General features: G+C 45.5%; 2 protein-coding genes across 6 annotated transcripts in view; one reads left to right on the top strand and one right to left on the bottom strand.

Moving 5' to 3' along the window:
- LOC115111704 (ceramide transfer protein) overlaps positions 1–2571 on the top strand; it is a 34579-nt gene extending 32008 nt beyond the window's left edge. For all 5 annotated transcript variants that reach the window (XM_029638042.2, XM_029638041.2, XM_029638040.2 and 2 more), the window contains 3 exons: positions 105–234; positions 513–649; positions 963–2571. In XM_029638042.2, the coding sequence (XP_029493902.1) occupies positions 105–234; positions 513–640 (258 nt within the window). In that variant the 3' untranslated portion in view covers positions 641–649; positions 963–2571. The remainder of the gene's footprint in view (positions 1–104; positions 235–512; positions 650–962) is intronic.
- LOC115111705 (phosphatidylinositol 4-phosphate 5-kinase type-1 beta-like) overlaps positions 2242–14358 on the bottom strand; it is a 90478-nt gene continuing 78361 nt past the window's right edge. The window contains exons 12-15 of the mRNA XM_029638045.2: positions 13866–14021; positions 10360–10477; positions 5137–5266; positions 2242–3472 (exon numbers count right to left, since the gene is read on the bottom strand). Coding sequence (XP_029493905.1) covers positions 3470–3472; positions 5137–5266; positions 10360–10477; positions 13866–14021 — 407 coding nt within the window. The 3' untranslated portion in view covers positions 2242–3469. The remainder of the gene's footprint in view (positions 3473–5136; positions 5267–10359; positions 10478–13865; positions 14022–14358) is intronic.

Below are 14358 nucleotides of genomic sequence, written 5' to 3'. Positions count from 1 at the left end.
ACACACCCAGGGATTGTTGTCATACATGTTCTTAACATCTGATGCTAAAGAAGTGTCTTCCGCTCTCCTCTTACCTTTTCATCAACTCCCTTTTCGTTGTGTAGCCCACCAACCGGTGTATCCGTGCCAAAATCAACGTGGCCATGATCTGCCAGACCCTGGTGAGCCCTCCAGAGGGCAACAAAGAGATCAGCAGGGACAACGTCCTCTGTAAGATCACGTATGTGGCCAACGGTGAGTACAGCAGCTCAATACCTTTTTCATGTCCCCACATGGTTGTCCTTATACGCCTGGTCAAGTTGACTTTATCCATCGATATAAAAATCTTCTTCCATTATGTTCCTTATTTGACATAATGGAACCCAGCTAAGCTGGTCAGGTATAGAGCTTTTATGGCAGAGCTTTGTGTGGATGGAGAATGAGAGTTAAATGTTGAAATATAGTGATTCTATCACTCCATGCAGGCTTACTGTTTGTAGTTATGTATTGACCGAGAGGTTGTTTTCCCCTAGTGAACCCTGGAGGCTGGGCCCCTGCCTCAGTCCTTAGAGCCGTGGCCAAGAGAGAATACCCCAAGTTCCTCAAACGCTTCACCGGCTACGTCCAGGAGAAGACCAGCAGAAAACCTATCCTCTTCTAAATCTCACCGGTAATACCTAACTCAAACCCCCTCGTATCCTCACAGCCACAAGCCTTCTATATAGACCATAGACATTGAATTACTCTTTACCACACATGTCAAATGAATAAATCAGTTGAGGTTGTTTTTCATTGTGTGCCATATTTAAAGGGAAAATCAACTAAAAATATATATTTTTAGTATTTCTTTTCTCAATAGTCCACTGTTGCATGTCACGTTTAAGATGCGAAGTGTCACCACCATGAATCATTAAAATAAAATAGTTTTTGGATTTGCCCTCAATTTTTGGGGGGTAACTTTCTTTCTCCTTGTCTTCTCTCAGGTGTTGGAAGGCGAAACACCTTTTTGTCCTGAAGAGATATGGCTACATTTCCCATCATTCAATGGGCTCCCACAGACTACATTACCCATTCATCTGTCAACCGGAATTTCTTTACAAATCATCCAGAATGTTCCAGATGAAATAATCGTATCAGACTGATTTAGGGCTTTCTTTAATCCATCAGTAGTTGCTAGCCACCTGAGCCACAAAAACATTGTTAAACTGTCCATGGATGTGTTTGTATATAAATTCAAGAATTTCTGAAACGACAGAACCAATCTTTTTGTAAATTGTTTTGTAAATCATTTCCAATTATATTATTTTGGACTATACTTTTTCGTTTGCTTTAATCACTGATTATCACAGCGTCTTTTCATGCTGTTAATTTCACTACAAAGAAGGAAACTGAGTAGAGAGTTCAGGCAAAGTATGGCTAACCTTCTTCTCCTCTCCTTCTAGTGACGACCTGTGGTCTGATGGGGGGAGGGAGTCCAAAGCTTTGTACACTCTTTTTGGCTAAAATCTCTATATTTGTAAAGGAGCACTATGGATGTGATGTATTATACAGAGGCCGAGAATGAATTTACCTGTGTATGTGAATTGACTTAAGGCAACCTGGAATTGGAAGAACAAGTGTCATAGGTTCTTTGATTTGACAGTATGGATGGATAAGATTGAAGTAATCTGTTGGTTGCCCCCTCCCTCACTATGTTTTGTCCAAGTAACATACAGCTTATATGGCTGATATACGTTGTGCTACAGCATTGGGTGTTCAGATGGACCTAGTCATTGGCTTCAAAGGCTTTTGGGATGATGAGGTTGTTGGGATGGCCGTTTCTACGTGACATTTCACATCCCGACATGATGCTTTAGACACCAGGACAAATCCACAGAGCCCATTATCTACTACAGTATAATATGACCAGATGTGCTTTTAGATTGAGACACTAAACATTTCACACCTCAATATTGTGCAATCAAAAAGTCTAAAGCTGAGGGCAGAATCCTCCAATCAGTTTCTCAGAATCCATGGGGAAACAGCGTTGTCAGGAGCGACATCAGCTGAATACATTTGTCTTGAATGTTCTATATAAAGAATGGGCACACTTTGTATATTTCTAAGTCCTCTTAAGTGTTATTTGCACTAAATAATGCAATTTGGACAATGTTCGATAAATTAAAATTGCTACACTACAGAAATGAGCTGACTTGCATTTGTACTTTACACTAGCAAATGAGCAGGGGTTTGGTGTGGATGTGTTCTACATGAATGAATGAGAAGTGTCAAGCATTTTTTATTTCTTTTAGGGAGTGTCTTTACATTCAATGATTAAAATATTTCTCTTCAGCAAACCGTATATTTGAGATTTATGTAATAAATTATGGTCTCAAAACCGACACGTGATCATGGAATTCAGAGAGACAGTTTGATATGGTCTTCAGGGTGAGGTCATGTACCAGCTTCTCAGTCTAAAATGGAGGCCAACTGCTGCTTAGCAATACAGAGGACGCGCTTGTTCAAAGAAAATCCTCAGCCATGACACCCCTTCCCCATAAAACTAGTCTGTGCATCAAACAATCTACTGTAGTCCTTCATTGTCTGTGCATCTACCCACGTACTTAGCAATGACATACATAGGTGTAAAAATGTGCATATTCCACCGATCCAAAACTGTGTTTAGGTTTGGTGATCACTTAAACCCAACATTCAAGAAAAATAGTTCTTACATACAGTATTCAAAACTAACATCCAAAGTGCCATTTTGTCAGGAACGAGTGCATATCACCCTCCTCCATGGAGCTGGAGATCCAGAAACACTGACCCTATTTCAGGTCAACAGCAGGCCTTCAAACTGCTCCTTTACTTCATTCCAATCAGACAGGACTTCATAGCAAGATGGTTGGTTGGCTGGCTACCTTCAACATAGCAGCCAATGAGTCTTTAGAGTTTGGCGGTTTCAGAATGTATCAGTTCCATTTACAGCATAATGAGTCCAGGCTCGTCCATATTGGCCTTGTTTTCCATCACACTTTTGCAGTGGCCAAGATGCTGTTGTCACTGTAAACGTTCATCCAACCAGCTACTACAAAGCAAGTGCTATAACTTTTCAATCACTTTAAAGAGTCACTTCTGGTCCGTAGGAAAATTAAAACATTCAAAGAAATGTTTTTCTATACTTTTTCTAAATATATATATGAATTTATAGGCCATGGAAAAAGGAATATTCTACAAAAAGAAAATAAGGGACTTCTCTGACATGCTCTAAGGGTCTGAAATTGATCACATTAACTATGGAATGTCATGTAATTCCAATGATGTCAATCACTGATTTCAGTCCATCAGCCTATCAGATGTGAGCATCCCAGTCCTTTGTTTTGGTGACAGAGTGGATCTAGCAGCGCTGGGGGTGGAGTCAAAGGAGCCCTGTCCAATGGAGTGTAGCGATTGTCAGATGATTGACAAAAGTAAAATGGTGGAGGAAATGGTTGTTTGTAAGCTTCCCCTTTCACTGAAACACAAGAGAGAAAGTGCAGTGTGAGTAAATACTACAAATACAGCTCATTATATCCCCTTGACATATCTGTTCCTAAGGCAGGGGTGGGCATCTTCAGTCCTGGAGGGCCAAATCGAATTTGATTTGTCACATGCGCCGAATACAACAGGTGTTCACTTACGAGCCCTTTCCCACTAATGCAGAGATGGTAAGAGACATTTTCTCAATTAAAAAAGTAAATAGTAACACAAATAACGAGGCTGAATACAAGGAAAACCTGTGGGTATTTGATTTAGGAACAGATCAGTCAATGTGCAGGGGTACGAGTTAGTTGAGGTAATATGTATGTAGGTAGGGGTAAAAGTGACTTGGCAATCAGGATAAGGTGCCTTCAGAAAGTAATCACACCCCTTGACTTTATCCACATTTTGTTGTTACAGCCTGATATGTATTAAATAGAAATGTTGTGTTACTGATCTACACACAATACCCCATAATGTCAAAGTGGAATTATGTTTTTAGAAATGTTTACAAATGTATTAAACAGTTGATATGTCTTGAGTCAATAAGTATTCAACCCCTATGTCAAAACTAATTAAGTAAAAATGTTCTTAACAAGTTACATAATAATTGCATGGACTCTTGTCTAAAATAATACTGTTTAACAATTATTTATAAATGACTACCCCATCTTTATACCCCACACATACAGATAATTGTAAGGTCCCTCAGTTGAGCAGTGAATTTCAAACACAGATTCAACCACAAAGACCAGGGAGGGTTTGGAATGGTTTGCAAAGAAGGGCACCTATTAGTAGATTAGTGATAAAAAATGCAGATATCGAATATCCCCTTGAGCACGGTGCAGTTATTAATTACACTCTGGATGATGTATCAATACACTGCAAAGATACATTCGCCCTTCCTAAACGAAGTTGCCAGAGAGGAAGGAAACCACTCAGGGATTTCACCATGAGGCCATTGGTGATTTTAAAACAGTTGCAGAGTTTAAATGGTAGTGATAGGAGATAATTGTAGTTACTCCACAATACAAACAAAAAATACAGAGGGAAAATAAGGAAGCCTGTAAAGAATACAAATACTCCAAACCTGCATCCTGTTTGCAATAAGGCACTAAAATAATACTGCAACAAAATGTGGCAAAGAAATTAACCCAGTCTAGGACTTGGGTGGCTGGAGTCTGACAATTTTTAGGGTTTTCCTCAGACACCGCCTGGTATAGGAGGTCCTGGATGGCAGGGAGCTTGACCCCAGTGATGTACTGGGCCATACACACTACCCTCTGTAGCGACTTACAGTCGGAATGCCCAAGCAGTTGTCATACCAAGCGATGATACAGCCAGTCAAGATGCTCTCAATGGTGAAGCTGTAGAACTTTGAGGATCTGAGGGCCCATGCCAAATCTTTTCAGCCTGCAGAGGGGGGGAAGTGGCATTGTCGTGCCCCCTTCATGACTATGTTGGTGTGTATGGACCATGATAGGTCCTTAGTGATGTGGACACAGAGGGACTTTAAGCTCTCAGACCGCTCCACCACAGCCCCTCCCAAATGGCACCATATTCCCTATGGCACTACTATATATGGGCACTTGTCAAATGTAGTGCACTATTTAGGGAATAGGGTGCCATTTGGGATACACCCAGTGGGTGAGAACTCACTAAGTAGACGTCGAGCACTGAGCCATCGTCCTGGTCCATGTCCACCTCTACGTCCATGGTGCTCTGCTCTGACGTCAGACAGATGGCGCTGTCCTCCAGGGTGAATGTGGAGCTGGACGCCATGTCGTCTCTAAAGGGACACAGGAGAACCAAAGACACATGAGTAGACATACAAAAGAAAGTATGGGTCCCAATATGGCACCCTATTCCCTACATAGTGTCATTATTTTGTCCCTAGTGCACTACTTTTGACAAGGCCCATTGGGGCTCTGGTCAAAAGAAGTGCACTGTGTAGGGAATAGGGTGATATTTGGGATGAAACTAAAGTATAACATAACACACTCCTTCCAAACATTACTTAACACACTCCTTCCCAAGTGGAGGCTTGGTAACAACTGGTGTGTGGTGGCCAGTGCGTTCCGTATGGATGAAGCCGATATGGTTTTGTTTATTAAGTGGATCAAAATAAAGGGGTCGTTCTTTTGAATGCTGGCGGTGCTTTCACTCTAGAGGTAGCATGAGACTGAGTCTACAACCCACACAAGTGGCTCAGGTAGTGCAGCTCATCCAGGATGGCACATCAATGCGAGCTGCGGCAAGAAGGTTTGCTGTGTCTGTCAGTGTAGTGTCCAGAGCATGGAGGCGCTACCAGGAGACAGACCAGTACATCAGGAGACGTGGAGGAAGCCGTAGGAGGGCAACAACCCAGCAGCAGGACCGCTACCTCCGCCTTTGTGCAAGGAGGAGCACTGCCAGAGCCCTGCAAAATGACCTCCAGCAGAGCACAAATGTGCATGTGTCTGCTCAAACGGTCAGAAACAGACTCCATGAGGGTGGTATGAGGGCCCGACATCCACAGGTGGGGGTTGTGCTTACAGCCCAACACCGTGCAGGACGTTTGGCATTTGCCAGAGAACACCAAGATTGGCAAATTCGTCACTGGCGCCCTGTTCTCTTCACAGATGAAAACAGGTTCACACTGAGCACATGTGACAGACGTGACAGAGTCTGGAGACGCCTTGGAGAACGTTCTGCTGCCTGCAACATCCTCCAGCATGACCGGTTTGGCGGTGGGTCAGTCATGGTTTGGGGTGGCATTTCTTTGGGGGGCCGCACAGCCCTCCATGTGCTCGTCAGAGGTATCCTGACCGCCATTAGGTACCGAGATGAGATCCTCGGACCCCTTGTGAGACCATATGCTGGTGCGGTTGGCTCTGGGTTCCTCCTAATGCAAGACAATGCTAGACCTCATGTGGCTGGAGTGTGTCAGCAATTCCTGCAAGAGGAAGGCATTGATGCTATGGACTGGCCCGCCCGTTCCCCAGACCTGAATCTAATTGAGCACATCTGGGACATCATGTCTCGCTCCATCCACCAACGCCACGTTGCACCAGACTGTCCAGGAGTTGGCGGATGCTTTAGTCCAGGTCTGGGAGGAGATCCCTCAGGAGACCATCCGCCACCTCATCAGGAGCATGCCCAGGCGTTGTAGGGAGGTCATACAGGCACGTGGAGGCCACACACACTACTGAGCCTAATTTTGACTTGTTTTAAGGACATTACATCAAAGTTGGATCAGCCTGTAGTGTGGTTTTCCACTTTAATTTTGAGTGTGACTCCAAATCCAGACCTCCATGGGATGGTAAATTTGATTTCCATTGATAATTTTTGTGTGATTTTGTTGTCAGCACATTCAACTGCGTAAAGAAAAAAGTATTTAATAAGAATATTTCATTCATTCAGATCTAGGATGTGTTATTTTAGTGTTCCCTTTATTTTTTTGAGCAGTGTATGAAAGAAGCAAAGCCCAGGTAAAAAAGTAGAGGAAAGCCTTCTGAAAACATAACCCTGGGATAGTTCATATTTATCAGCGGGACAATTAAACAAATTGGTGCTGCATGTTCCCGGAGTGGTCCAGTCTCAGTCCGGACTTAAATTAACTTCAGCCTGAGCAATTTCGCAAAAAAATGATGGATAAATGTTGCTCTAAGAGTTGTGCGAAGTTTGTAGAATCTTATTCAAAATGATACACAGGTGTAAAGCTGCCTCCACCAACTATGAACTCTGGGGTGTGAAGACATCAATAAATCCTTGTTTTTCCATTTTTTTAGGACATTAGGACAACTTCCTAAAATGATCGTTCACTCTGAAAATGTTGAGCATTTACATTTACATTTAAGTCATTTAGCAGACGCTCTTATCCAGAGCGACTTAATTGAGCATGTTGTGTAGGGAAAACAACAAATTGAATCCCTTTTAAAACTTAATTTTAAGGCAGTAAAACGTGAAGACTCTAAATCCCCAAAACATGTCACTACAACTCAACACATCACTACTGGGACAAGCCGATTTGCTTACTCTAAGTACTTTAAACAATGAATAAACATAACATTTTGCAGTATAAAGTACTTGCAATACGTTTTATCATTGATAAACAGTTCAATATCAACAAAAACGTATGATATGCAACTATTTTTTCATGGTCGCAAAGGCAACGCTATGTGTATGCAAATGTCACGCAATTCAAGAACAACCCAAAAAGGCCTAAGGTGGTTTACAATTTCACACAACACAACAAAGTTAGGAAACCACTAACATAACAGGCCATACAGATGGTGTAGCTAAATGCATGTTGAATCAAAGAATCCAGCATCAAAAAGACAAAAAACACCTTCAGGGGATGTAGAGAGAAACAGTCTGACTATGTGATGTCTGATGTCTGGCTGTAGAGGTCTCTCTAGGGGAAGTTTATATCTATGAACTCAGACAACAGGATATGAGTGAATCTAGGGCAGGGAATTCTGGGACATTCTGTTTTATGTGAAGCTCCTTTACTGGGCTATGGACATCGAAAAACAGTCCCCAAATAATCTTCTCCTGACGTAGGAAAATAAACGTCCATGAAGACACAGCATCGTGAACAGCAGGGGGCTCTATGGGGCTGGCGTGAAATCTGAAACAGGCCATTTACAAAGTCACCTGACTTTGCTTAAATTGAGGAATGTGTTTACCATTTTATGGCACGTTATTGCCTACCTCTCTTAAAGGTGACACACACACACACACACACACACACACCTGTTACTGACTGACACAGTATATACAGAGTGGAAAGTCACCCTGGCAGCAAATCACACAATTTTTCATCTAAACAATTCCTCTTAATCAGACCTTCTGAAAGCCTGGAGTCAAATATTAATGAAACATTAATAAAACAATTGAGGGCAACAGACAGGTGCCTGAGAAGGGAGCAAGACCAGGCAGGCCTCAGAATGGAGGCTTTGAGTTAGAGTCAGAACTACTGGACGGACAGACAGAGAGGGCTGGGGGAGAGGAGAAGAAACAGACTACTGGACAGACAGACGGAGAGGGCTGGGGGGAGATGAAAGGAGAAGAAACAGACTACTGGACGGACAGACAGAGGGCTGGGGGGAGATGAAAGGAGAAGAAACAAACTACTGGATGGACAGACGGAGAGGGCTGGGGGGAGATGAAAGGAGAAGAAACAGACTACTGGACGGACAGACAGAGAGGGCTGGGGGTAGAGGAGAAGAAACAGACTACTGGACGGACAGACAGAGAGGGCTGGGGGGAGAGGAGAAGAAACAGACTACTGGACAGACAGACAGAGAGGGCTGGGGGGAGAGGAGAAGAAACAGACTACTGGACAGACAGACAGAGAGGGCTGGGGGGAGAGGAGAAGAAACAGACTACTGGACGGACAGACGGAGAGGGCTGGGGGGAGAGGAGAAGAAACAGACTACTGGACGGACAGACAGAGAGGGCTGGGGGGAGAGGAGAAGAAACAGACTACTGGACAGACAGACAGAGAGGGCTGGGGGGAGAGGAGAAGAAACAGACTACTGGACGGACAGACGGAGAGGGCTGGGGGAGAGGAGAAGAAACAGACTACTGGACGGACAGACAGAGAGGGCTGGGGGAGAGGAGAAGAAACAGACTACTGGACAGACAGACGGAGAGGGCTGGGGGGAGATGAAAGGAGAAGAAACAGACTACTGGATGGACAGACAGAGAGGGCTGGGGGAGAGGAGAAGAAACAGACTACTGGACAGACAGACGGAGAGGGCTGGGGGAGATGAAAGGAGAAGAAACAGACTACTGGACAGACAGACGGAGAGGGCTGGGGGAGATGAAAGGAGAAGAAACAAACTACTGGATGGACAGACGGAGAGGGCTGGGGGGAGATGAAAGGAGAAGAAACAGACTACTGGACGGACAGACAGAGAGGGCTGGGGGGAGAGGAGAAGAAACAGACTACTGGACAGACAGACAGAGAGGGCTGGGGGAGAGGAGAAGAAACAGACTACTGGACGGACAGTCGGAGAGGGCTGGGGGAGAGGAGAAGAAACAGACTACTGGACGGACAGACGGAGAGGGCTGGGGGGAGAGGAGAAGAAACAGACTACTGGACGGACAGACGGAGAGGGCTGGGGGGAGAGGAGAAGAAACAGACTACTGGACGGACAGACAGAGAGGGCTGGGGGGAGAGGAGAAGAAACAGACTACTGGACAGACAGACGGAGAGGGCTGGGGGGAGATGAGTGGAGAAGAAACAGACTACTGGACGGACAGACGGAGAGGGCTGGGGGAGATGAGATGAGAGGAGAAGAAACGGTTCTTTCTAGAGGGAGATTAGAATTTTAAGTCCATGGTTTATGGACTGCACTGCATCTGAACTCAACGCAGGTTGAGCAGGTCTTCCCAGCAGGTCTTCCCAGCAGGTCTTCCCAGCAGGTCTTCCCAGCAGGTCTTCGTGGGCATCTTTAGTGGAAACTGTCACAAAGCCTGACAAATCTGAGTCACCTGTTCCATGTGGCTCGTCTCCACAACGTGTGGGGGCAGAGTCCTATGTTTTCCCTCAGGCCTCCCAGGTAGCTCAGTGTGTCTAACCTGTCATCATCTACATCACACTCTCCCCTCAGGGAAATCCCTATGGTAGGCAGGGCTGATCAACTCAGGGGCTCTGCTGCTGATCTGATCTGGAGGGTTTGTTGGTTCCGTCATTAATTAGCTCAATTGTTCACTCACCTGGTGTCCCAGGTCAAAATCATTGTTGCCAATATTTACACACGGGTGTAAATCCATTTGGAATTGGGCCTTTGAGAAGACAGGTAGAACTGGAAGGGGAGTCTTCAGGTAGAGGGATGGAGGGGAGACATGGAAGGTCTAGAGGAAACAGAGGTAGACGGCAGATAGAGGTACCTGTCTTCAGACTGGGTCTCCAGGTTGACAAAGATGGAGGAGATGGTTCCCATGGAGGAGCCCTCGTAGAAGGACGGGGTGTCAGGGACGAGGTCAGGACGCAGGTAGGAGCCAAACACTGGGAGAAACACACAAACACACACAAAGCCATGACCTCACTGAGACAAACACAAAGACATGACCTCAGTGATAAACAAACAAAGCCATGACCTCAGTGACAGACAAACACAAAGCCATGACCTCAGTGACAGACAAACACAAAGCCATGACCTCAGTGACAGACAAACACAAAGCCATGACCTCAGTGACAGACAAACACAAAGCCATGACCTCAGTGACAGACAAACACAAAGCCATGACCTCAGTGACAGACAAACACAAAGCCATGACCTCAGTGACAGACAAACACAAAGCCATGACCTCAGTGACAGACAAACACAAAGCCATGACCTCAGTGACAGACAAACACAAAGCCATGACCTCAGTGACAGACAAACACAAAGCCATGACCTCAGTGACAGACAAACACAAAGCCATGACCTCAGTGACAGACAAACACAAAGCCATGACCTCAGTGACAGACAAACACAAAGCCATGACCTCAGTGACAGACAAACACAAAGCCATGACCTCAGTGACAGACAAACACAAAGCCATGACCTCAGTGACAGACAAACACAAAGCCATGACCTCAGTGACAGACAAACACAAAGCCATGACCTCAGTGACAGACAAACACAAAGCCATGACCTCAGTGACAGACAAACACAAAGCCATGACCTCAGTGACAGACAAACACAAAGCCATGACCTCAGTGACAGACAAACACAAAGCCATGACCTCAGTGACAGACAAACACAAAGCCATGACCTCAGTGACAGACAAACACAAAGCCATGACCTCAGTGACAGACAAACACAAAGCCATGACCTCAGTGACAGACAAACACAAAGCCATGACCTCAGTGACAGACAAACACAAAGCCATGACCTCAGTGACAGACAAACACAAAGCCATGACCTCAGTGACAGACAAACACAAAGCCATGACCTCAGTGACAGACAAACACAAAGCCATGACCTCAGTGATAAACAAACACAAAGCCATGACCTCAGTGATAGACAAACACAAAGCCATGACCTCAGTGACAGACAAACACAAAGCCATGACCTCAGTGATAAACAAACACAAAGCCATGACCTCAGTGACAGACAAACACAAAGCCATGACCTCAGTGACAGACAAACACAAAGCCATGACCTCAGTGATAAACAAACACAAAGCCATGACCTCAGTGACAGACAAACACAAAGCCATGACCTCAGTGACAGACAAACACAAAGCCATGACCTCAGTGATAAACAAACACAAAGCCATGACCTCAGTGATAAACAAACACAAAGCCATGACCTCAGTGACAGACAAACACAAAGCCATGACCTCAGTGACAGACAAACACAAAGCCATGACCTCAGTGACAGACAAACACAAAGCCATGACCTCAGTGATAAACAAACACAAAGCCATGACCTCAGTGATAATGCCTTCAGTCAGTCAATCTATAAACGCTGCTGTACTATTGGTCTAAAGACAGTTGGACCCACAGGACAGAACATGTGTGTTTGATTTAGTCTAATTAGATGAGATAATAAAGTGTGAATAAAACAATTATGTAAGTGTCCCTGCATGAACCTTCTATCCCTCGAGATAGTATGAGTAGAATTGGTTAACTGGAATAGAGTAAGCTATTCAAATTGAAACATTTAATTTGTTTAATGGAAGGGATCATCCTCTAGATGAATATTTGATGAAAACAATCATTTAAAACCGTACACGTCTCTCTATGGTGCGTGGGAATACTTTAGAACAGATACACATCACTTGGAGTTGATTTGCTGGTGTTTTTACAGTCTTTTATGCCCCCCCTGAACAAAAAACACTTCTGGGGGCCAAATGAAATCACCCATGGACGGGGTACATGGTATGTTATGTGACGGTTGTACATAATGTACCAGGGTGTTGTTTAGTTCAAACAGGAAAAAAATAGGATTTCCAATTAACTAAAGAAGCTATGTTGCAATATAAACCAAGACTTCCCTCGGCCTTATTCAGAAGTCCACACCCTCATCTCTTCCTGTAATATTGGCCAACAGTGGTGTTACAGAGGAGGAAGGTCAAGAGTTACGAAAGCTTAGTGGCTACTGCTGTCAGGGTCCTGATTCTAACTCAGCCAGCCATATACACCCCCATCACTGCTGACAGGGTCCTGATTCTAACTCAGCCAGCCATATACACCCCCGTCACTGCTGACAGGGTCCTGATTCTAACTCAGCCAGCCATATACACCCCCGTCACTGCTGACAGGGTCCTGATTCTAACTCAGCCAGCCATATACACCCCCGTCACTGCTGACAGGGTCCTGATTCTAACTCAGCCAGCCATATACACCCCGTCACTGCTGACAGGGTCCTGATTCTAACTCAGCCAGCCATATACACCCCGTCACTGCTGACAGGGTCCTGATTCTAACTCAGCCAGCCATATACACCCCGTCACTGCTGACAGGGTCCTGATTCTAACTCAGCCAGCCATATACACCCCGTCACTGCTGACAGGGTCCTGATTCTAACTCAGCCAGCCATATACACCCCCGTCACTGCTGACAGGGTCCTGATTCTAACTCAGCCAGCCATATATACACCCCCGTCACTGCTGACAGGGTCCTGATTCTAACTCAGCCAGCCATATACACCCCCGTCACTGCTGACAGGGTCCTGATTCTAACTCAGCCAGCCATATACACCCCCGTCACTGCTGACAGGGTCCTGATTCTAACTCAGCCAGCCATATACACCCCCGTCACTGCTGACAGGGTCCTGATTCTAACTCAGCCAGCCATATACACCCCCATCACTGCTGACAGGGTCCTGATTCTAACTCAGCCAGCCATATACACCCCCATCACTGCTGACAGGGTCCTGATTCTAACTCAGCCAGCCATATACACCCCCATCACTGCTGACAGGGTCCTGATTCTAACTCAGCCAGCCATATACACCCCCATCACTGCTGACAGGGTCCTGATTCTAACTCAGCCAGCCATATACACCCCCATCACTGGAGTCAGGCCCTGATAATGGATCCCCAAGAGACAAAGAGCGAGTGATAATGAGAACTTGTTGATAATGCTCACTCAGTCGCGCGCACACACACGCACACAAAACGGGCTGGCTGTAATAACAGGGCTGTGCTATCATTCCGGTGAGGCAACATTTCAGTGAGGCCTGGAGGTGGACAGGAGACAGTTTTACGGCGCTAGTGAAGGACCTGTTTATGTGGACCAAGTGGTTCTAAAAAGGTCCATCTATCCAGACATAGAGGTGTGTTCTACATGACAGATCTGGGGAGCGAAAGTGACTCCTGTTTGGTGCTTTTGGCTCAACCTCCAAAGGGAAATAAAACACATGAATGTGTGGATGATTGATGATAGTGTGCTGCTGGTCTACCTTGTCCGTCTAGACTGGCCAGACTGCGTGCTCCTCCCAGCCTGTCCCGACTCTCCTCCTCGTTCTCCTCCTTCTGAGAAGACAGGATTTCCTGAGAGAACGACTTCAGAGCAGGGATGGACGTACGTGCTCTCTTAGAAGGGGAGAACCGAATGGCTGCAGAGAGAAACAGAGAGAGAGACAGAGAAACAGAGAGAAACACAGAGAGAGAAAGAGAGAGAGAAAGAGAGAGAGGAGGGGTAAATGAGTGGTGGGGGAAGAGAGAAGGAAAGAGGAGGGAAGGAAGAGAGGAAAATAAGGAACAAGAGGAGACCGTGGGTAGGGGAGAGAGTGAGTGGGTAGGGGAGAGAGTGAGTGGGTAGGGGAGAGAGTGAGTGGGTAGGGGAGAGAAAGCAAGAGAGAAATAGGGAGAGATGGAGGGAACAGATTATCCTGATTGCAACCATTATCGTGCATAATCAGGCTCGGAGCGTCTGTCCCAAATTAGCAGTAA

The sequence above is a fragment of the Oncorhynchus nerka genome, linkage group LG27 (genome assembly GCF_034236695.1).
Source record: "Oncorhynchus nerka isolate Pitt River linkage group LG27, Oner_Uvic_2.0, whole genome shotgun sequence".
In the NCBI taxonomy this organism is placed as follows: Eukaryota; Metazoa; Chordata; class Actinopteri; order Salmoniformes; family Salmonidae; genus Oncorhynchus; species Oncorhynchus nerka.
The sequence above is the reverse complement of the archived record's forward strand: the minus strand, read 5'-3'. Positions and strand labels throughout refer to the sequence as shown.